This window comes from Pristis pectinata, chromosome 1 (assembly GCF_009764475.1).
Source record: "Pristis pectinata isolate sPriPec2 chromosome 1, sPriPec2.1.pri, whole genome shotgun sequence".
NCBI lineage: Eukaryota > Metazoa > Chordata > Chondrichthyes > Rhinopristiformes > Pristidae > Pristis > Pristis pectinata.
Window position 1 is genome coordinate 38,720,545 of NC_067405.1, and position 23,693 is coordinate 38,744,237.

At 39.6% G+C, this 23,693-nt stretch overlaps 2 protein-coding genes across 26 annotated transcripts in view; both read left to right on the forward strand.

Moving 5' to 3' along the window:
• Positions 1-9,519, forward strand: part of baz2ba (bromodomain adjacent to zinc finger domain, 2Ba) — a 227,068-nt gene extending 217,549 nt beyond the window's left edge. For all 16 annotated transcript variants that reach the window (XM_052011471.1, XM_052011509.1, XM_052011451.1 and 13 more), the window contains 3 exons: positions 5,306-5,577; positions 7,822-7,965; positions 8,058-9,519. In XM_052011471.1, coding sequence (XP_051867431.1) covers positions 5,306-5,577; positions 7,822-7,965; positions 8,058-8,211 — 570 coding nt within the window. In that variant the 3' untranslated portion in view covers positions 8,212-9,519. The remainder of the gene's footprint in view (positions 1-5,305; positions 5,578-7,821; positions 7,966-8,057) is intronic.
• Positions 9,520-10,644: 1,125 nt separating this feature from the next.
• The window catches only part of wdsub1 (WD repeat, sterile alpha motif and U-box domain containing 1), a 30,981-nt gene continuing 17,932 nt past the window's right edge, over positions 10,645-23,693 (forward strand). The window contains exons 1-4 of one of the 10 annotated variants that reach the window (XM_052025519.1): positions 11,248-11,359; positions 13,991-14,124; positions 14,898-15,024; positions 19,131-19,575. In XM_052025519.1, the coding sequence (XP_051881479.1) occupies positions 19,178-19,575 (398 nt within the window). In that variant the 5' untranslated portion in view covers positions 11,248-11,359; positions 13,991-14,124; positions 14,898-15,024; positions 19,131-19,177. Of the gene's footprint in view, positions 11,360-11,603; positions 11,753-13,990; positions 14,125-14,149; positions 14,333-14,897; positions 15,025-19,130; positions 19,576-23,693 lie in introns of those variants that run through there. The other 9 variants (XM_052025701.1, XM_052025787.1, XM_052026056.1 and 6 more) reach the window with 9 other exon arrangements.

Sequence of the window (23,693 nt, forward strand, 5' to 3'; positions counted from 1 at the left end):
ATTTAAAGTTAATAAACATTACTGAGTGTTCAGATAGATTTTGTATCTGGAGCACATGCAGCCATGGTTTTGTGGGGAGAGAACTATTTTAAACAGTATTAAAATCACAGTTCTGATGAATGGTCTTCAACCTGAAATGTCAACTGGTTTCTTTTTCCACGGATGTTGTCTGACTAGCTGAATTTTTTCAGCATTTCTGTTTTTGTTTCAGATTCCAACATCTGTGGTTTTGAGTTTTCCATTAAAATCACTGGTGGCATATTTGCCATGGTATAATTGACTTCAGTTTGTAATTTTTAGACTCTCATCACCAGTTCTTAAAGTTGTCAATGTCAGTAAATTTATCCATTAGAATTTTGCTTTTTTGTGACATTGATAATTTTAACTTATGAAAAAAGTAACTAGGCTCTAAATAATAATTTGTTAGTTTTATATCACAATTTAGCTTATCTGTGGTTTGTTAATTATAATGATTTATAGCGTTTATCAAAGAAAGTTATTAAAAAATTAGTACAATTCAGGTGAAAGAAAATGTACATGGAAATATGTTTTACTGGTATTCACAAGATAATTAATATAAATAATCATATTAAATATATAATCAATTTTATTAATTATATTTATTGTACAGGCTGATACAATGGGAACGTTTAAAAGACTGGTGGATAGGCACATGGATGTAAGAAAAATGGAGGGTTATGGGCTGCGCCAGAGGGAACAGTTAGATTGATCGTGGAGTAGGTTTATATAGGTCGGCACAACATCGTGAGCTGAAGGGCCCATACTGTGCTGTATTGTTCTATGTTCTTATGATGGTTTCAAGTTGACTATTTGTTTCTGTTTTGTCTTCAAATGTACCTGGTTTCGTGGTGGTAGCTCCAAAAACATTCATGTGTGTATTAGTACAAAAATGTGTGTATACATATGTCTGTTTTAAAGTCTAAAGTGTTCATTAAATTCTTACATCACTGTGGTTCATCATTATATCCATGATAACTTGAAAATTATGATCGTTAATGCTCTTAAACCTCCAAAGTGGCTTCTTTGGTATGCATAGGCAGATGTGGAGTAAATCTTATTCAATACCTATTTGATGAGAGCTTTAGCGTCTATCTGTTAATATCCATCAGAAATATGCAGAACTGGCAGGTCATGACATCAGTAAATGTGTAATACTGATTTAATACCAGTGCTGCCATTTTTCTTTTAAAACTTAATCTTCCATTCAGTGGCTTACCTCAACTTTATATGCTAAATATCCATTGAGCAGCAGAAAGGATCTAACTTCATTGTTCTTTAAAGGGGTCATCAATTACTTACAGTTTAGATGCTAGTTATCTTTTTGTTGTTGCTTTGCTGCTTCTACTTGGAAACAGAAGTACATAATGAGTATTTTTTCTATACATGTCATCTTTAAACCACTGATATTTCCACATCAGAGGTACATACTACTCCTTGAGCAATTCTCATTGCAGGAGAACTTTGACCATATTTTGCTGGGAGTGCCTGTTGGACACTCCCTGGATGACATAGTCTTCCTGGCACAGTGCCAAGCTGTGACATCTGCCAGGTAACTGAATTAGTTACTTTCAGTCTTTGGGCACCTCCCTTTCAATACATTTTGATCTGCATCCAACCCTAAGAACCTAACTGTTAGAGAAACAAAGGACTGTAGATGCTGGAATCCTTTGCATCCATGCTAGATGAAAAACACTATGATGCTGGAGGAACTCAGCAGGCCAGACGGAATCCATGGAGAAAAGCAGGCGGTCATTGTTTCAGGTCAGGGCCCTTCCTCAGGACTGAAGACAGGAAAAGAGGAAGCCTAATACATAGGAAGGAAAAGCAGAGCAGTGATAGGTGGACAAAAGAGGAGAGGTGGGGTGGGCACAAGGTGGTGATAGGTGCATGCACGTAAGAGATAGTGATAGGCAGGTGCGAGGGAGGAGGGGAGAGCAGATCCACAAGGGGATGGGTCAAAGGTAAGGAGAGAAAGGGACAAAAAAAAAGGTAGAAAAAAGAGAGGGGCTAGGAAAGAGGAGAAGAAGTGTGGTGGGGGGGCTTGCGTAAAGTGGGAGAATTCAATGTTCATGCTGTTAGGCTGCAAGGTTCCAAGATGGAAAATGAGGTGCTGTTCCTCCAGTTTACGCTTGGAATTCTCCTGGCAGTGGAAACTTGGTGACCGTTTCGCAGAACACCTGCACTCTGTCCATAACTGCGATCTGCACCTCCCTGTTACCAGTCACCTCAACTCCCCTTCCTACACTATCACTGACGTGTCAGTCCTCGGCGTCCTCCACTGCCAGGAGAATTCCAAGTGCAAACTGGAGGAACAGCTTCTCATTTTCAGTCTTGGAACCTTGCAGCCTAGCGGTATGAACATTGAATTCTCCCACCTTAAGAACCTACCCCACAGCCCCCCCACCATGCTGCTTCTCTTCTTCCCTTTACTGGCCTCTCTTTCTGTCTCTTTTTTTTCTACTCTTTTATCCCCTTTCTCTTTGACCCATCCCCCGGTGGATCTGCTCTCCCCTCCTCCCCCGTACCTGCCTATCACTATCTCTTACCTGCATCTACCTATCAACACCTTGTGCCCACCCCGCCTCCCCTCTTTGGTCCACCTATCACTGCTCTGCTTTTCCTTCCTATATATTGGGCTTCCCTTTTGCCTATCTTAAATCCTGAGGAAAGGTCCTGACCTGAAATGTTGACCACCTGCTTTTCTCCATGGATGCTGCCTGGCCTGCTGAGTTCCTGCAGCATCATCATGTTTTTGAGCCTAACTGTTGATTCTATCATTTCCAATCCCCTCAGCATTGATTCTGATGATCTGTGTTCCCCATCCTCTCCTTATCTGCCATAGCAGTAATGCTACAGTCCTAATCCAAGCCCTGATGAGGGTCCCAAACTGACCTTGGTGAGTTTCCAGTTTGATTTTTTTTGCTCCAGATTACAGCATCTGTAGTCTTTTGTATCTCCTAATCCTTGTGCCACAGCAAAGGGTCACATTTGGCATCTCACTATTGCACTCAAGTCTCGGTGGCTTCTATTGTTGCAAAGTGGTTTTGAGGTTCAGAGAATTTTGCTGACATCAAGACCTTTGCACAAAGTGGTTGTCCCCAGACACTGGTTCAATTACAAGGAAATCAACTTGGAATATAGCTTGAATGGGAGAATAAGTAGAGAATACAAGTATGGAAAGCTGTTGTAGGAAGGAGGAGGAGAGAAAGCTTTTAATAGGATGCCATATGTGCCCAGGTTGTTCAGGTAACAATTGTCTTTGCAAGTTAAGATGAATGACATTTCTGCACTTCACTCAGGACAGTCTTGCTGAAATCTGCCACCTGACGCTACTGCAATTGCAGTACAGGGCATGGAATGCATTGAAGTGCTTTTATAGATGACTGGCAATCTGTCCACTTGGCTCCTTCAAGATGGAGTTAGAGCAGTCTATGATATCTTGCAGTTTACCACTCATTGTTGCATAAAGGAGGCCACTGAGGCTGGCTCTTTGAGTATCAAGCCTTCCTGTGCAACCCTCGACTCTGTTGCGTCATTTTTCATGGTCCCCTAATCAGATCAATTTCCTACACCACTGCCAGTATCTTCTGCAGCCACAATGTTCCTTCTTTTAAGAGTTGGATGTGACTTATAAGAAAAATGTCGAGCAGATTTAACTGGACCTAGTTACTTAGGATATTTGCTCTCTGCTTTTGAGTCCAGCTATTTCATGATTAGCACCAGCTACAGATTAAAATCGATCAGCAGGCAGCAAGAAGTTGGCGTGCTGCCTGCATTGCAAATGGGGAGGGGAGTTAATCATGCATCTTAGTTCTTCCAGCCATTTATGATGGAAGGAGCAGTAATGCTATAAAATCTGCTCCCCAATATTTTATAGGCTCATAGAAGTCAGAAAATTGGAAGAGGAGACATCTAATGTCTGCATTCCTGCTGTCTCAGTAGTTATGGCCTATAGTGTGTTCATGATTTATGGTTATTTTTAGTGAAGGTCTAAATTACTTGTCCCCACAATCATGCTAAGTAAACTCTTCTGCAGGCCATCATTAGAGTAATATTCTACATTCTGATTAAATCTACTTGAGTGACACAGCTCCAGCACCCTGGATTCAACCCTCGCCTCCAGTGATATCTTAATGGAGTTTGCATGTTCTCCCTGCGACTGTGTGGTTTTCCTCAGGTGATCTGGTTTCCTCCCACATCCCAGTTTGGAAAGTTAATTGGCCAGTGTAAATTGCCCCTAGGTGGTAGAATCTGGGGCAGTTGATGGAGATTTGTGGAGGATAATTTACAGGGAAAAATTAATGGATTGGGATTTCTGTCTGAGCCAGCATTGACTCAATGGGCTGAAATGGCCTCTCTTAATGTCATAGAAATTGCTATGAAATAATGTCTTCTACAATATGCCAATAGATACTCATGTACCTTTGTTGAGCTGTCTAATGGAAAACAGTACTAATAGGTCTCTTTCGTCTTTAAGCCTTATAATTTAAACTTCCAAATTAATTTCTCCTCAGCTTTCTTTTCCCCAAAGGAAAGGTCTCTTTTTTTGAGATTAACCTTTCGTTAAACTACTTTATCATAGCTTTTCTGTATTTTTTTTCCAGTTTAGCCAAATCATTTTTTATTACATTCTTCCAAAATTATGTATTTTACTTTGGATCGGCACATCCAATATTCTGCATTATAAAAGATGCTTATTAATATACTATTCTTATGCAGCTTAACACCTTTGACAATTGGCAGACATTGATGAATTTTTGGTTAGCTTTTTTTCAGTCTTTCCAATCCCTTTGTTTTACCTTTGTCCAAATGCATGACTTTATGCTAAATTGCAACTGACAATTGTCTTCTTGTGTGCTCAGTATAATAGTCCTTTTGCAGTTTGCCCCAACCAGCAGTGACACTGGCTATTCTTATATCCCTCACAATCTTTGAGTTGAATTATTTGGGACCCTTGTTTAAATAATTTCTGAAAATGTTGGTAATGCCCATTGCACCATTGAGCCCACCTGTCAAATGCCTATAATCTATTCATATTCTCTGCCTCCTGCAATAAAATCTCTCAACAGTTTTTATATATTCAAATTTTCCGACAATCTACCTTGTCAATTACATTATTGATGATTTTTTGTACCTGCATTATTGGACGAGGCAGATGACTTCGAATGGACGTGACAGCAGGCAATGTCTCATTGATGGTGTTTAATATGATATTTCATGTATTAAATTTTGACAATTAATTGTAATTTTTCCTGATCTTCCATCCAATATCTCTTTTTGGTAGGCAAGTGGCCAGTCTCCGCGGAGTAAAAAATTTCTAAATCGTCCAAGGAAGAATTTTGAACAGAAGAAGACGAGGAGGTTATCTGGAGCTGGTGTTAGTGATGAAGAGGAGACAGCCAGTACAAGCAGTACCCCAAAGAAGGGAAGTAAAGAATCCAAAAAACGAAAAGTGGAGGATAGCCCATCTGTGAACTCACCCAGGCTAGAGGGGCCATCACCTACCAAGAAGTGGAAAATCATAAAAGATAGTAGCAAGGATTTGTCCTTATGCAGGTATGAGTTAGACATTCAAATGTATGAACATGTTTAATGTGAATAATGAACTCTATTCTTCCTAAGATGCAAAGTAGGGAGCACAGGTTAAAATAATGACAGAAGAACTGGATAGAAGATGCATTTTTAATCATTTTTTAAAATTAGGAATGCATTGCCTGAAAGGGTAGTGAAAGCTCTTTCAAAATGGAATAGAATATATATTTGAATAAGAATCATTTTTGGGCTATTGGAAGGGGAGGGGGAGAAAAGCAGAGTTGGGACCCAGTAAGTCCGTTGTGCGCCGTGGGTCAAATGGTCACTTTCTCCTATTAGATTAAATGATTATCAGTTCTTCGTAAATTGATTGATCACTCCATTGAGCAAATGCTCAATAAATCAGGACTGAATATTTGCTTGGAAGAAATGGTGGGTGTGGGAGGCATGGGCAGGCAGGAAGTGCTGGATGCTGTATTGCACTTGACAGACCTGAATATATGGGTCTCCTGACTACCCTAGTCAATAGATTGGCTTATCAGGGCTGGGGTGAGAACAGTTCTACTTGTAGGTGGCTGGTGGATAAAATTGCTGCGATAGCTTGATCGCATGGGGCAGTTTCTGAAGGCAGGGCGTAATGGTATGATCACTGGAGGGGCACCATATTGAGCATAGGGTGATTTACTGAAACAAAGAAAGCTAATGACATAAGGAGGCCATTCAGCCTATCATCTCCAAGGCAGTCAAATAAGAGCTATACGATCTAATCTCACCTTCTAGTGCTAGGTACAGTTCTTCAAGTACACATCAAAGTACTTTTTAAATGTGTGAGGGATTCCTACCACCAATACCAATATCCTCTGTCCCAAAGAAAAGAATCCCACCCCGTGCAATCTTTTCTCACAGCTAAAATTTTCTCATCCTGCCAACATCTTTGTAAATTTCCACTGAAATCTCCTGTACAATCACATCTTTCCTGCAATATGTTAGAAAAATAATGCAGTGCTCAGGTTATGGCTTATCTGGTGTTATATACAGAAATATATTAACTTCTCTGCTCTTATTCTATGGTTTGACTAATAAAGGAAAGGATACTCGTATGCCACTTCAACCATCTTTATTGTCCTGCCCTGTGGACTGTTGAGGATCTGTGGACATACTCTACAAGGTCCCTTTGATCCTCCTCACCATTCAATATCGTACCATTTATTTTGTATTCCATTGCCATGTTGCACCTCCCACACCTATTAACCTAAATTTTCTCTGGACCAAATTCCATTTGTCACTTTTTCCCAATTGACCAGCCCATCTGCATCTTCTTGCTGTTCTTCCTCCACTGTCAACCACACAGCTATTTTGTATTATCATCTGCAAACTTTTTTATCGTTTCCCAACATTTAAGTCCCTTGCAAAACTGCATATTCAACTTCAGTGCTTCATATTATTTATGTTGCTATTTAGAGCTCTCCCAGAAAGCTGGATTTCCACTTTTCCTTGCATTTGTCTAAGCGTTTTACTTTAGATTGATACTGTCTCTTGCCATGGGTGCTAAAGTACACAGCTCAAATAATTCTCCCCTCAGTCTCCTCTATCCCAGAGGAAACAATCCCAGCCTGTGCAATATTTTCTCACAGCTAAAATTTTCTCATGAAGCCCAAGTCTTTTATAGATGTATATTAGTTTGATATTGTCCCAAATATTTGAATACGTCCCAATGTTTGTGCATTAATCTATTATTAAACATAGACTACTAAGATCAATTTATTTATTATTCTTTTCAAGTTTGGCTTACTTGAATTTAAAAAGGTTAGTTTGTGACTTTCCCTTCTCCCTCGTACATATTTGGAAGTCATTAACTAATTAGGCTTTATTTGATGAAAATAAACCCATTCAGTTATTGGCTCTAAAATATTGTTGTAGAAAGCTATCATGAACATTTTTCACTGCATTTATCACATCATGTTCTGCTTTTCTGTCTGTTTGTATTAAATCTCCCAATATAACTGTATTTCTTTGATTTATATATTTTCTTAGATTCCCAGTTTATACATTGCTCATGGCACATTGGCAACTCCTACCAGAACCTTGCATCTGTAGTTATACCAATTATGTTTCAATGGCACAGTCAACCTTTCTGAAAGCTCTTTACTATGGCAAATTTGTTTTTTAATTCAGTATTACTGGTACCTTCCATTTCCAATTTCTTAGCCCTATCTGGAAAAGGATAGTGAGTGATTATTCTAATTTAAAGAATATTCTTATTTCCAGCATAATGTTATCAGAGTTGGAAACACATGAGGATGCTTGGCCTTTCTTGCTACCCGTGAACTCCAAACTAGTACCTGGGTACAGAAAGGTTATTAAAAAACCCATGGATTTCTCCACTATCAGAGAGAAACTCAGCAATGGACTGTAAGTTTCTGAATATTTTCTTGTTGTATTTAAGAGATTTGAATTAGTTCAAATTTTTAATTGTTTCCTAACCAAATATGTTTTTTTCATAGATACCCTAATACTGAAGTGTTTGCGGTTGATGCCAGATTAGTTTTTGACAACTGTGAAACATTTAATGAAGATGAATCGGACATTGGCAGAGCTGGTCATAATATGAGGAAATTTTTTGAGAAGCGATGGGCTGAGCTTTTTAAGGGAAGCTAAAGCAATCAAATTACAAATTAAAGACATTGAGCCCGGCAGCCTGAAATACCGGTATCTTCATATATACGGGGAAGTGCAAGATTGTTTGCACAAATCAGCAGATATTTCACATCACTTGTTAAAATGTGGAAATACCAGCCAAGGATTATTCTGAAAGAGGTTCACTCCTTTGGATACTGTAGCTCTTGAACTATGGAAATGTTTTATGGACAGCTTCGGAAGAACAGGGAAGCACACCCAAAGAGTTCAGAGGCATGGGGTGGTCCTAGTGCAATAGCAACTATTATTTCAAACGCACTGAATAAATATACAACCACCAGAGCTGTAATAGGGGACTGGAAATCCTCTCCCTCATTTAAGAAACAATATACGTGGAAGTAAATGGAAAAAATCTTGAATTTCTTTTGTAGTTTATATTTTAGTGAATGTATTTAATTTTTGTTAATTTATGAATAAAATGTCAAGTCTTCATTTTCTATGAAAAGGAAGAGGCAGCAAAATTGCTTTAAATCTTCAAGGAAATAAAACAACGAATGTTTTTGAATAATAAAACAAAGCCAATTGATAACTGTTTACACTGTTCTGTCCGGGAGGGCACTGGAGAACCTCTTGTTACTGTAGACATAAATTTACGGCTCTGCTTATCAATGCACCACCTACTTAGTCTCAAAGTAAATTCAAAAACAGTGGATCAACAAAGAAACATCTGTATATAATTGTTCATTAATGTTAATATTAATTAAGTCTTGTTCAAATATGTATGATGTGTACATATTGTTTCCAGGCATTGAATATTGTTATGCCTTAGAATAACTGTAGCATTTTATTTTAGTCTTAAAATGATTATACATATATGGCTTGTACATATCCTCTACAAACACTGTGGAGTCTCCTAATGTTGGGTAGTGCCTGCCTTTAAAACAGGGTGTAGGGGATATTAGGTTTTCCATTTTCTATTTTTGTTATATAATTTTTGAGCCACTGTGGTCTCATTCCAATATAATCATTTATATCCATACAATAAATTACGATTTCCTATACACAGTATTTTTCATAATGCATTTCCCTCCATCTGCCTTGCCACAGAACTTGGTACACAGTGGCTCATTGTAACCGCTGTGTTTAACCACTGTTTAACTACTGTAAGTTGCAGTGGCCTATTGGAGGCAGCTCAGATCAGAAAATTTTGTACCTGAGTCAAAGTACTTGAAGTTATTTTATTTAAATATGTTGTGAAAAAGGGTAGTTTTCTTTTTTAGGAGCATTATTTTTCACTAGTATGTGTGGCACGGACATAATAAAAGGGTGTTTTCCAATTCTGTTTCTATTTGCTTGATTTCTAAAATTTGTACAGTTTTGTTACGATGCTTCTGTTTAATTTGGTACAGAAAATGTTCCATTCCAATCTGGTGTCCTGAGTAATATGAAATTTGTTTTTAGTCCAGTCCACGTTAGCAGCTAAGAAAAGAACCAGCTGGCAGAACTCAGTGGGCTGAGCGACATTTTGGGCCGAGGCCTTGCATCAGGACTCTTGTCTCTAGCTATACCATCAATTTATTCAAACTTATGCTGAACGCACCAAAGAAAAGTGCATTGTTTAAATAGCTGTTAAACTAGCTATATTGAACACGGCACACTTTGACATAATGAATGTTTGTTTTTGGTGGTTAAAAGCTAAAATTACAATTCTCCATCCTAGTAAATATAAGCAATAGGAAGCCTTAAGGCCTTTTGAGCCTGCTGCATCATTACATAGTAAATGATCCTATAAATCATCCAGTTTACTACCTGGCCACCTAGAGTGCAAAAACCAAGTTTGAGGAAATGGTCTTTGTGTCTACCTTGCCAGTCCTTCATTATCTTTTATCTTACTGAGATCAAGTTTCATTCTTTTAAGCTTGAGTATAGGTCAATCAATTTCCCTTCATGAAAACCCCTCCCTTGTCAAGAATGAATTCGTCTTGTTTTCCAATCCAGCTCAAACTAAGGTGGAACCGGCCCGATACAGTCATTGGTCCATGTGCCCCAATTCTCTATGCAGTTGATAAGGTTGAAGCAGGAAGCCTCTTTGGCCTTGTGAAAAAAACTCAGGCCCATGTTGCAGACTGAGACTAATGGATCCTTCTGGCTGACTTCTATGCCAGGGCTGGAGAGGATGTACATCTTTGGAATGGCATGATTGGAAAGGAGGAATAGGGAAAGCTAATTGTAATAGAGTCCTCCAGACAATGTTTGGAAAACAACCTCATTGTAACCACTAGTCAGTTTCATAAGAGACAAATAAAACACACCTTATCCAGGTGCCCAACTGCCACCTGTTGCAGTCTCTCATTCAGATAAGGACAATGTGAGGTATTTGCATGACCAGTACTGATGATAATTGGACTGACTGCCACACAATCCATTTTTATTTCCAATGATATAACAAACACTAGAGCAAGAAAGTGCACATTGAAGGTCTTGAGGACCCTGCAAGCTAAGCTCTTTGCAGATAAGATCTTACAAGCAACCCGACAATTGCCATCCAACAGGATCCCCAGTGAGTAGATTACCCTGAAGTTCATCATAATACTATCCTATCCGATCTAACCATCAACCCACACTAAAATGTTGGAAAGATGGACTGAGTCACATCAAGGACACCGGGGCAAACCCTATTCCTGCTGAAATTGCTGGGTCTAAATCCTGTAACTCCCAACAGTATTTTGGCAATGAAAGTAAAAAAACTGCAGACCCTGGAAATCTGAAATAAAAACAGAAAATGCTGGAAACACTCAGAAGGTCAAGTAACATCGGTGGGTATTTTGGGACTAGCTTCAGCAGGACTACGGCGGTTGAAGGTGGCTTATCATTCACCATCTCGAGGACAATTTGGGGATAGGCAACAAACGCTGGCCTTGCCAGCGAGTGCGATCACGAAGTTCAGATCCTGCGGATCCCCAATCGATTGCACTGCCGCCTGCCCTGCGCTGAGTGCACAAGCGATGCAACCTGCTCGTCAGTCAGGTGGCCCCTGCCCGCCGTTGCCGTCGAAAGGTGTGACGTGGTTGCGAGCCGCCGCACATTCTCCGTGCTTCGTCGTGGCGGCCGGTGGTGTCGTTGGTGTCGTCGCCGTCGTCCTCGTTATTGCGGCGTCTCCGGGCACTTCGTGAGTAGTTACACACTCCGCTTCTGTTCGCGTTAATCTGAAGAGAACGGTTGTCCAGCAGGGCGCCGGTGCCGTTCACCGAGGCTGTGGGGCAGCGGTGTTTGTGGGGCTGTGTGTCGGCCCGGGCCCGGGTGCGGGCTCGGCCCCGGCCCGCCCCCTTCCCTGGGCTGAGAGCCATTGGTGGAAATGGGTTTGTTTTTCTTGACGGCGCCCTGCTGGAACTATTGTTTGTTTATATTTTTAGGGCTGATGGACAGGGACGCATGCCCCCCGTCATTGCCTTGAGGAAATGGTGGTTTTAAAAAAAAGGGGGTGCTAACTCTCCGGGGCGAGCGTTCTCCCAAGCTATTCGGGAGTGATCCTCAGGCCGTCCCGGGAGACTCAACGCCCTGAGTAAGAGATCATAGCACAGTTATTTATCGCATTTCACCCTATTTTCGACACGTCCCAGCGCGCTTTACAGTACATGTTTTAGTATGGGAACTGTGTCAGCTAATTCGCGCAGAACTCCATTGAATCGGTAACAGTGTCCAGAAAATAATATCTTAATGAGGAGTAAAGGTTGGCCAGGCCACAGGCCTGCTCGGCTTCAAAGTTTTAATTTAGATGTCCTCTCACTTGGGAGAGGAACGAGGTTTCGCATTGCATCAGAAAGACTTCATTGACAACGGTGCATCACTCTCCCAAAGCCAAAAAAAAACACAACGTTGGAAGAACTTAGCGGCGCAAAGCGGCACCTGTGGAAGCAAAAGGTAGATGTCGACGTTTCGGCTTGAGTCTCTTAAGTTATTGCAACGTTCTTTATATCGTTCCAGATTTCAGCATTTGCAGTTTTTGTCTTCGTACTATTCTCCCAATGCTGCATTAGAATGAATCTAGATTTTTGTGGCCAGGACTCTTGAGTGGGAAATTAACTTTTCAACTCTGAGGGGCCAGATCGGTACCAACTGAGCGAGAGTTGGAAACCCAGAAAATATAATTGGACTAGATTTTTGTTGACCTGGTCTCCTCACCACCTACCTTGCCTTGGAATATAGCCTTGGAAGACAGCAGAAGTAAGGACCTAGATAGGAAGAACTGTTGCAGATGATTCTCTGGCTGTAACAGGGTAACTAAGTATTGAACAAGGCAAGTGCATTCCCATCCAACTTGACGATAAGGGAGAGGTTAGATGCGTTTAAAAACCATTGGCAGGTCAAGAAACCGAAGGGTAGCTTATCATGGACACATGGGATGGCACTGGTTGCTCTGACAGGCTATTTTGATACTGTGGCAAAGATGGAAATCTGATTGAGGGGTGGAATTCAAACAGAATTCTGGGAAAGAAGGGTAGGTTTTGGGAGGTAACAACATTTTAAAAGATGATAGGAAAAGGAAGTTGGAAGTGGGTACAATGATTTTCAAGGATTAGTTTTTTTGAGGAGGAGGATGATTACTGAAGATTTGGAGGGGAGAGACCTGTTGATTATATGATTTCACGATGCATGTTGGGTGGTCAAGAGTTTAGTACAGGTTGGTTAAAGAGACTGGAGCTTGGTCCAGAAGGCATGAAGACCTGGAACAGGCATTAAAGGGAGTTGGGAAACTCGAGAAAGACATAACTGTGGAGCAGGAGCCTTGAAGGATGCTAAGTCTGGTGGGTAAGGGGAAGGACAGTAGTCCTTGTGCTCCCTGCACTGATTATTGGAGATGAGGGTAGAGGAGACTTGGAGGAGGGGTTTCAGATGATGACTGGCAATAAAGAAAAGAAGCTGGGGTTATGTTTCCAGGATGCTTCTGCAATAATGAGCGGCTTTGGCAGATGTGAGTAGGTCCTGATAGTATTTTATCTGATGAAGGGCTAATGTGGGTCTCAGTTAACTAGAGAAATAAAGCTTCTGACAGATTTGGTTGTGTTTTATTGTATGGTATTTTCTACAAGTTGATTCTCTGAAAGGCATAAATATTCTTGAATATTCTAAAATGAAATATATTTATATATGAATATTCCTTTATCGTGTTGTATCTTTGCTCTTTGAAATCCCAGTATGTGAATCAAAATGAATACCTGCATTAACTTAGAATAGGGAGCTTGTGGAAGTCATTACTTTTGTTTCTGGGCTTTAGCAGCACAGGGAGAATGACCTTGACTTTACAGAACCGATGGGAATGCTGGCATCTGGAAGAACTAGGGGATAGAATGTGTTGTTTGGCATACTGATAAACACTTGGGACTCCTGTCACCTTGAGGGAGAGTCCCAGCTTGATATTAGTGGTGGAGAGAAGGCATCTTTGCATCATGTGGCATTGGTTCCAAGTTGTATGTGTTTTCTGATTGGTTTATGGAAGATAAATATAGTTTTCAGTTAGAAAATAACATTAAATAAAAGGAATGTCTTTTTTGCTCCAGCTTTGGAACTGAAAATAAATATGCTGCTGCTTTCCCCAAATATGGGCAACAATTTTTGTATCTTAAGTGAGCGTTAAGAGGCAGAATTTTCACAAGTAGTAACATTTGTGAATAACTTGTATTTCTTTCAGTTATCTATAGTTCCTGATGTTACTTTGAGGCAAAATATTTTGGGCTCCCATCCAAAGTATTTATGGATTGGAAAAATAAACACAATTGTCTTACCCTTTTTTTAATTTCAGAACTTGCCATATGTTCCCATTCAACAGTGAGCTGATCTTCAGTGCCACGGTTAAAATGAATCTTGTGGTTTTGAAATGAAAATGCAACATTTTTGTCAGCGGCAAACTGTCCATACTGCTGACCAAACGGTTAAGTATGAATACCTATTCCTGTGCTTAAAAGCTGGCCCAATCCTCAATGGAAAGCTTTTTATCAAAATAAGACTTTGTACAACATAAGGCTTTCTTCGTGCGGTGAAGGGTTGGGTGGAAAAATCAGACCCTGCCCATGAACCAGCTAAAAACAATGTCAAGTGACTAAGCCAAAGTTTCTTGCTTAGTCGACATCAAAAACTATTAAAGGTCAGAAAATTTTAAAATTATTAAAAATTCAACTAAACTGAAGCATTTAAACAAATAAAAACATTAGACTCAAGCAATTCTCAAACATTAAACCATCTAAAATTTGGTTTTATCCTTTGCATACATCGGTTCTTTACCATTCAAATGAGTGGAGTTACTGTGGTTCAACGAGGCAGATCTTCCCATAAGGAGTCCTAGGTCAGAGCACAATTGGGAAATTGCCAGTAAAAGTGACCAGCAAATTCAGGACCTTCTATGTTCATGTAGGAACCCCGAACATAGTGGAAGTTAAGTATTGCTGACACTTTCCCCACAAGATTTGATCCAATAGAATTATCTTTGCTTGCCATATGTTTTGGAATCACTAATTTAAAAGTTCATTAGAGAACTAATTTTTGTTTACTTTGTATTCATATTATTGATTTAAAAAATGCAGATCATTTTGATGGAAACATTTTTATTTGAAATTAAACAGAAGCAAGTGAATTGCTCAATCAAGTTTGAAATTGTCTATGCCTCCTTATCTCTCACTTTGTATTTGTCAAAAGTCACTATTCTGTTTCAGAAAGTGTTTTTCTGAGAGCAAAGTTCCTGAGTGCCTCGAGATAGGATTGCCAAGCGTTAGGTTTTTGTGGGCCATGTCATCTAATTTCAATGAAAAGTAGAACACTACTGAAAATCGAGGACTCAAGGCGAGTTGCACATTTTCTTAATGAATCTTTTGTGTGTCTGAGGCACTGCTGCATGGAGCAACTTGATTATACCCAGTGATATCCATTGACATGCATTGCACACATCTGTGTAATTTTCAGTCAGGTCATTTATGTAGAACCAGTCCTTCAGAGTGTCTGTAAAATCAACTTTAGCTTGATTTAAATGAATCAATTTGGAACATTCCTTAAAGTAAAGTGCTTGTCCTAGCTCACCTTTGGCTCCCATCATCTTCCTTGAAATGAAGCATAATCCTCCCTTGTCCCCTTGCTCATAAACCCACATCCTCTAAAAGCTACCCACTCTTGCCTGACATCTTTCCAGATTCTGTGTGACCTACATTTCACTTTTCTCCACTTCCGATCTCCAGACTACACCTCCAACAATGTAGCACTCCCTTAGCAGTGTTCATTGGGCTAAGGGATGTCCCATATCTAAATAGAGAGTTGGCTTCCTTGCAGAAAATCTGTACAGGATGCCATTCAGCCCTTGTTTAAGCACTGTCCTACCTGTTTGCCAACTGAATGACCAAGAAAGCATTTGTCTTGAGTTCATCCAAAAGAAACAATAGCCAGGATTTTGCAAAATGGAAACTATTGTTGGAGGTAGAGGGTATGTGTGAGGTATTACATGAGTACTTTCCATCAATTTATATCAAGGAGGACTTGCCAAAACTGTGATAAATATGGAGGCTTTGATAATGGCTGAATAAATAAACTGGGAATAGAAAGTCTGGCTGTGCCAAGTAACCCACTCCAATTGGAATAAATTCTAGGTTGTTGATGGAAATGGGGGCAAAGATTGCAGAGTGCTCGTAACAGTCTATTAATTCTTTGTTCAAGCAGACAAGGGTAAACCTGCAGCCAGTTCCAGAGACAAGGGAGTATACTGCAGAAAAACAGGCTGAGGAGATTTGATAAAGGCGTAAGATCATGAAGAATTTAAACAGAGTTAAGAGATACTGTTTCCAGTGACTTAGCTTTGACAACATAAAAGCACAGATTTGTGATTGGCAGAACAACCAGAAGTGACACACAGAAAATTTTTTTCTGCTACATAAGGTTAGGATTTGGAACACTATCTGATAGTGGTTTCGTTCAAAAGTGAATTGAATGAATACTTACAGGAGAAAAAAAATGCAACAAAATGGAGAAAGTATGTGGATCTGGGACTAAATTGATTACTGTTCAGAATAGTTCATGCAGATTCAGAAAGATGAATGGCCTCCTCTGTCATGCTGTTCTATGAGGAATGGCATAGAAACAATCAAAAGTTGTGCATAACTGCAGCATCAAAATAGAAGTAACAGGAAAGTTCAGAAACCAGCAGAGAAGCAGGGATTGTTTCAGAATGATGTAGTTTCCAATCTGGAACCCAATGGGAATCAGCTGTTGTTTTTGTATTTTCACATCTTTTGCCACTGGAGAACAGTATGAAGCAATGGAAAGATTAACATTCTGACAGTTTGTGATTAAAAATTATCCTTTCATGGTCATATTCCCTTTTTATACGGGCAGATACAGCAAGAGGCAGGAAGATTTGATAGGCTCCCACAATCTTTGTAGTAAGGTGAAGATTTCTTACATTCACGAGATACAAATCTCCTTTGGGACTTGAACCACAATTCACACTCAGGTTTTGGTCATCTCTCTTAGAGATTGTGTGATTCTGATTGAGGTGAGAATGCTACTGCTTTGCCAAAGACTTGCTCCTCAGTATGAGAGCTGGGTACATAATATGGGTTTGGAGCATTTATATTTGACTTGGCATAGAACGGTTATGGCAGCCAAGTCATGGCATATGTTCAACCTAGCAACAGTGTCCTTGAAATCAAGTAGGAGTAGAAAATATAGTAAAATAGGTCTAGAGGGTAGCCTCTGAACTATTGTGGCTTATTTGAAAATTTAACCATTATTAGGGGAAAAGTTTTGTGCAGTACAGCACACCAGACGTAAGTAGGAACACAGGAAGGGTGGGGGTGGATACAGATGGCATTGGATATCAAAGGTCATAGACTTGAATGGCATAGAAACAAGTCCTTCTGCTCTGCTCATTCAAGTACCTGTCAAGATAGGTCTTCATTGTTGCTATTATTCCTGCCTCCACCACCACCTCTGGCAGCTCATTCCAGATACCAACTGCTCTTTGTGTGAAACATTCACCTCGCAGATCTATAAATCTCCTCTCTCTCACAAAACTATGCCCTCTTGTTATAGATGCCCCTACCATAGAAAACACACACTAGCTATCTACCCTATTTATACCTCCCATTATTTTATATACCTCTATCATATCATCTCTCAGCCTCCTTCACTCCAGGGGAAAAAAATTACCTAGCCTATTCCAATCTTTCCTGATACCTCAAGTCCTCCAATCTAAGTAACATCCTCCTGAATCTTTTCCATACCCTCTCGAGCTAAATCACATTCTTCCTGTAGTGTGGTGACCAGAGCAACACACGTACTCCAAATATGGCCTAATTAACATTTTGTACAAGTCATCATCTATAAGTCAGCCTTCTGTAGTATCGAGGTGAAGGGCTGGAAACCAACTGCATCTGGCCCTGCTCTCCAGCACAGGAGAGCTTCATTTCAGAATTTATGCTGAGTTCAGGTGAAGGACCTGCAGGTCAGATGTGCCAACATCTAGTTAATTGTGTACTTTTGCATTTGGCTATGCACGTATGGAAGTCCGAAAAGAACGGAACTGCTGATAGCAGGGGTTTGTCGGTTGTCAGTTTGATTTGGCCTATTAAAAACTACTACTGGAGCAAAATGAATTTCTTTTTGGCAAGACACAGATTAGTTGAACAGAGCCAGTGGTTATATTAAAAGTAAATTCTGTCTGGCTAATTTTATGAATTCAGAGGTTGAGAGAAGCTTGATCGGTTTGATCAAAATGATGTGGTAGATGGTGGGGGGGGGGGGGAGTTGGGGATTTGAAAAGTTATCGCACAGGATGTTAGTTCATTGGATTTCTATCATTACATGAGGAAAGTAATGGGCAGGAGTCAGATTTGGCTTAGTCACAAGAAGAAAAGGATGGTGCTGGATGGGTGTTTTTCAAACTGGGAAATAGTTTTGGGCTATTATCTATTACTCATTTTTATGTAAGATGTAGACAGTGGCAAAGAAGCTGCAATAAGAAGTTCACATGAATAAGAGTTGCAGCAAAGGAGATAATCATTAGTATAGTTATAGATATCAGACAGGGCAATGTTGACATGCTGGTGAAACTGCAAAACCATGATAGATGGCATTCAGTGCAGAAAAGTGTTTGATTTGGGAGAATGGACCTGGAAAGATTGCATACAAAAATGGCATCTTGAAAGTTTGCAAGGGCAGAGAGACCTTTGTGACAATGTTCAAAAGTTCTTAAATGTATCATGACAAGATAATTGGGTGGTTCTAAAAACAATGCCTTATTGTATAAATAGAGGCTTAGAATATTAAAGGATGTGATTAAGCCTTATCTGAGATATTGTGAACAAATCAGGGGACCTCATTTAAAGAAAGATGTAGAATGTTTAGAAACAGGAGAGGGTTTACCAGGATATTATCAAGGATGATGATGTAGATCAAGGAAAGCTATTCCTTTTGACATAGTAAGCATAGGCCAAATATGAATTATTGTAAACAAAGGACAGGGATTTTTTTTCTGCTGTATACAGAAGTGAGTTATGTTACCATGAAAAAGTAGTGGAAGCTAAATTATTGATGGAATCAAAGGGAACTGGTTAGGAATTTGATAATGTGAAGCATGCAGGTGTGTTAGGGACAGGTAGTTAAGGTGCAACGAAGCAGAAGTACCTTGCAAAGAATCAGCTGCACTATCCTGTAAGTTTCAATGATTGCATAAATTATTTTAAGTTTCCTTGAAACTTGAATTGAGATCAATTTATTCCCTTTGAAAACAGGATTTTATAATATTTCTGTTCAGTTTAATGTACACTACTGTGAATCAAAATGTTTTGAAAATGTATTTCCTTTTTCAAATCTGTAAAGTAAAAGTTGTGTTGTACTGAATTTTGTGTAATAATTTATGCAAATAATTTTCACATCATTAACCTTTTCCTTATTTTACATAGGTTTTAAAATAAGAAGGAAACCCCAGCAAGAATTACAACTCTTGGCCATGGTGACACTTGTCCAAACTCTTACTGATCACATTGATGATGTTAACTGCTGTGCCTTTTCTTCCACTTATCTGGCTTCCTGTTCACTGGACAAAACAATTCGTCTTTATTTATTGAAGGATTTCTCAGAGCTTCCTTTCTCACCACTAAAAGGCCATAGCTATGGTGTACATTCTTGTTGCTTTAGTTCTTGTGGGAATTTTTTAGCTTCAAGTTCAACTGATGGGACGACTGTGTTATGGAATCCCCAGTCTGGAGAGAAATTGGCAGTCTTGAAACAGCCTAGTGAAAGTCCAGTACGGGTTTGCAAATTCTCCCCTGATACCAACTATTTGGTATCTGGTGCAGCTGATGGGACTGTGGCATTATGGGATGTTCGCTGGAAGAAACTACGCAGGTTGGTTAGATACAAAGCATATACTTTTCAGCACAAATATTTGCATGCAGTGTTTCAAGGTTTTATTTTAAGCATATTGGTAGTAAATAATTACATATTTTTATCCTTTCATTTAAATCAATTGAAGATGGGGATAATGAGAGTGAACTAAATAAAGTAGAGCTTGTTATTGATTCATTTTAGCTTTGTTTCCTTCTGGCATCTTTTGGACATAAGTGAAACTGATTTTTCTACTGTTTCTAGCCAAATAACCCCATTTTTCTAAATAAAATCTAATTGCAACCACTCTTACCATCATGTTGCTGTATGTTCAGTTTCCATTTTCAAGGTCCTCAAATGCATTGTTGGATTCAACTGTACATTCCCCTTTTAATGCCGTCCAGTCTGGCCAGTCGGTGCAACGTGTGACTGCAACAATTATATGCTTTCTCTCCTTGTTCACTAAGATCTCCTTGGGTAATTAAATATAGTGGAGATAAAGTCTTATCTAACACTTGGGGCACCCTCTATTCTGTGGTGTGGCACCACAAATAATAAACAAGATAGACTGTGAACGAACCTGGCATCTCAAAATTAGGCATTTATGAGTAACCGTGGGCTCAGCAACAACAGCAGAACTGTATTCCACTGCAATCAGTAATTTTTGTGGTCTAGATCATCTTCACTTTTAATATTGCTATTAAGCCAGAGGATTGACCTTGGTCTAAAGAATGTAGAAGGTTTTGCTGCAAGCAAAACCAGGGATTCCTGAAAACGAGGTGCCACCCTTATGAATCTGCAACATGATACCACATGCATGCTAAACACCAAAAGCAGTATGCAGCAGACCTCAGTGATCCCACAAGAGTGACTGACTTTTAGAACCCACTACTATATTCTTTTGTGCAAGTATGTCTCCAACCATTTGGAGTGTTTTCCTCCTTGATTCCCATTGGATCTCCTTTGGTGTCAAGAGCAATCACTCTGATTTCACTTCTGGAATCTAGCTTTTTCGTTCATAATTGAATGAATTTGAATTGAGGCAGCAAAAAGATCTGAGATGAGGAGTCCTGGTGAAACAGAGCACGTGAACAGGTTCCAGAAGTGAAATCAGAGTGATTGCTCTTGACGTCAAAGGAGTTTCTCAGCACTCTATGCAGTGTTCAGCCATGTGATGAAAGGTCACTGATCTGAAATGTTAACTCTTTTTCTCTCTCCACAGATGTTGCCATTCATTCTGACCATAAGATAGAACCTCTTCCATCATAAGATCAGAAATGGGGATGTGCGAGTCAGTTGCACAGTGTTCAATTCCAATAGGCACTTCTCAGAAGATGAAGCAGTCCATGCCTACATGAAGTGAAACCTAGCCAGCTGTCAGGCATGGGCCAATAACATAACATTTAAAATAACATTTCCTCCATACAAGTGGCAGGCATTGACCATAAATTTGCAATGCATAAAATGACCATTCAGCCCATAGTCCCACTGCTGGTCAAAAAGAGCTATGCAACCTAACTGTATCTTTCAGCACCAGGTCTGTAGCTCAGACTATTTCAAGTACTACTTAATTGTGATGAGGGTTTCTGTTTCTCCTACCCTTTCAGCCCTACCACCCTCTAGCTGAAAAATCCTTTCTTTGTCTCCTGTCTAATCCTTCTACCAAATATTTCCTTTATATGGAAAATAGGTTTCTTCTTTTTAACCTATCCACATCATTTTGTACAGATGAATTAAGTCTTCCCTCATCTTCTGCTTCAAAGAAAACAATTCTGACTCATTCAATTCTTTTCTCCTTGCTACAGTTTTCCAGTCTTGGCAACACACGTGTAAATCTGTGCATCCTGTCCTGTACAATTGCATTGTTCTTGTAATGTGACCAGAGCTATATGCACTGCTAAAGCACAACTTAAGCTTCTCCAACAAGGGAGAGTATAACTATGCATCCTTGACGTTCAGTGTTACTTAGACATTACCATTGACCAAAAGTTCCTTTGGACCAGCAGCATAAATGCAATGGCAAAAAGAGCATGTCAGAGGCCTACCTCCTGACATCTCGCTATCTGCCAGGATAAGTCAGGAGTGTGATACAATACTCGATACTTTCCTGCATGAGAGTAGTCCAACAATCTTCAGGAAGTTCAACGTCATCCAGACCAAAGCAGGCTTTTTGATTTGTACTCCATTTACTCCCAACACTACTAGTGCAGTGTGACGGCAAAGTGCATCATCTACCTTGCGTGTAACTTCCCTATTCTGATAACACCTTACAAACCCATGATGTCTGTTACCAAGAAGGATAGGGACAAGATTCATGTGGGAACATTACTATCTAGTATCTCCTCCAGGCCATGCATAATCCTGGAAATGTATCACTGTTCCTTAACTGTCCTCCGAATATAGGACCATCACAACAATGGCTGCAGTGGTTCAAGAAGATGGCTCGCTACCACCATCTTGAAGGTAGTAGGGATGGGCAATAATTGTTGGCCTTACCATTGATGCTCACATTCCATAATTTTAAAACGAATAAACCAGCTTGAGTTCATCTTTGTGGTACCTCCTGCTTGTAATTCTTTCTTCTATTTGCAGCTTTGACATGTGTTCCCATGACACTACTCTTGTACAGATGGCAACTTTGTTATCAGACTACATCACAACTTTCTCCAGCAGGAGAAGCTAAAATAAAAAAAAATAGGTCAGGCAGCATTTGTGAGGAGAGATAAGAGTTAACATTTCAACTCAATGATTTTTTTTATCATTACTCATGGCTGCTTAATTACATAGAATACAGTGATGTGTCTTTTTGCCCTCTTTGACTCTGAGATTTGCATCCAGGCTCTGATTGTGATTTGGATTTTGGTGGCTCTGAGCCCTTCTTTTGGAGAGCTTTCTCCTTTGGACACTGTGACTTTGCACCGGTCTTCCACAGTCATTTTATCTCAGCTAAGCTTTCATTTAATGCTGCTAAATTCTCTTGTCCAGCTCAGTATTCTCTCCTATCAGATTTCATCATCTTCAGCCCTATGTCACTTCCAGCTATCACCTCCCAGTTTACATCATTCCCTCTCTCCCAATCATGTGCCTATCATCCTCTTCTTGCCTGGATCCACCTATCACCTGCCAGCTCTTGCTCCACCTCTTCCCCCCACCTTTTTATACTGACCATCTCCCTTCTTTCCAGTCCTGATGAAGGGTCTCAACCTGAAACGTTGACTGTTCATTTCCCTCCATAGATACTACCTGACCCGCTGAGTTCCTCCAGCATTTTATGTGTTCACAATGAATATCTCAGGTTTTCATTTTGGATAGTATCAAGTTAAATATTTGTAATGTAAGGATGTATAATTTTAGAACAAGGTTAATGATCCTGCCCTTTAACCACGTTTCACCTCAAAGCAACTTGTTGCAGGTGACTCCCGCGTTACAGGGGTGAGGTTGTGTTCCCAGAAAAACAGAAGCCATGGTGTTTACACATGCATCAAGAAATGAGTTGGGCGGGAAAAATTTTTGCTTACTTTTTTCATGTAAATTTTTTAAGTGCGAACTTATATTCCATATCCCAAATTTTTTGTTAGTGATTTGTGAATTCCGTAAGGCGTATTTCCGTTAACTGAACTGTTCTATATGTTCTATGCTGTAATGCAGGGGTCGCATGTACTGGAGATGAATTACTGTATGTTTCAAACTTGTCTGTGAGATATGATTCTTATCTAAAAATTTTGTTTCCTATTGTTACAATTTTATTTGTAACATTTTGGGAACACTTTTACCTTGATATGTTAGTTCAAAACTGTCTATAAATGGCGTCAAATTTCTGAACTTTGCACTTTTTTGGTGTCATTTTTGTTTTCTGTTTTGGATATGGATTTTTTTCCACATTTTATGCCTTATTACCTCTTTGCCTTTCCCCATTACCCCTCTCTGGGGATGATGCTTACTCCAAAAATAGGGCTGTTATTTTCTCCATACATCACCGGATCCTATTCCTGTTAGACTTTGTCCCTCAGATTCCAAATATCCCCAACTTTTACATTTATCTATTTACTGGTATAGCTCCATTTTAGTATAACGTTTCTACAAAGAGTACACTCTTCTAAATAATCTACCAAAAGTTAAATTTCTGAGGAAAATCCTGA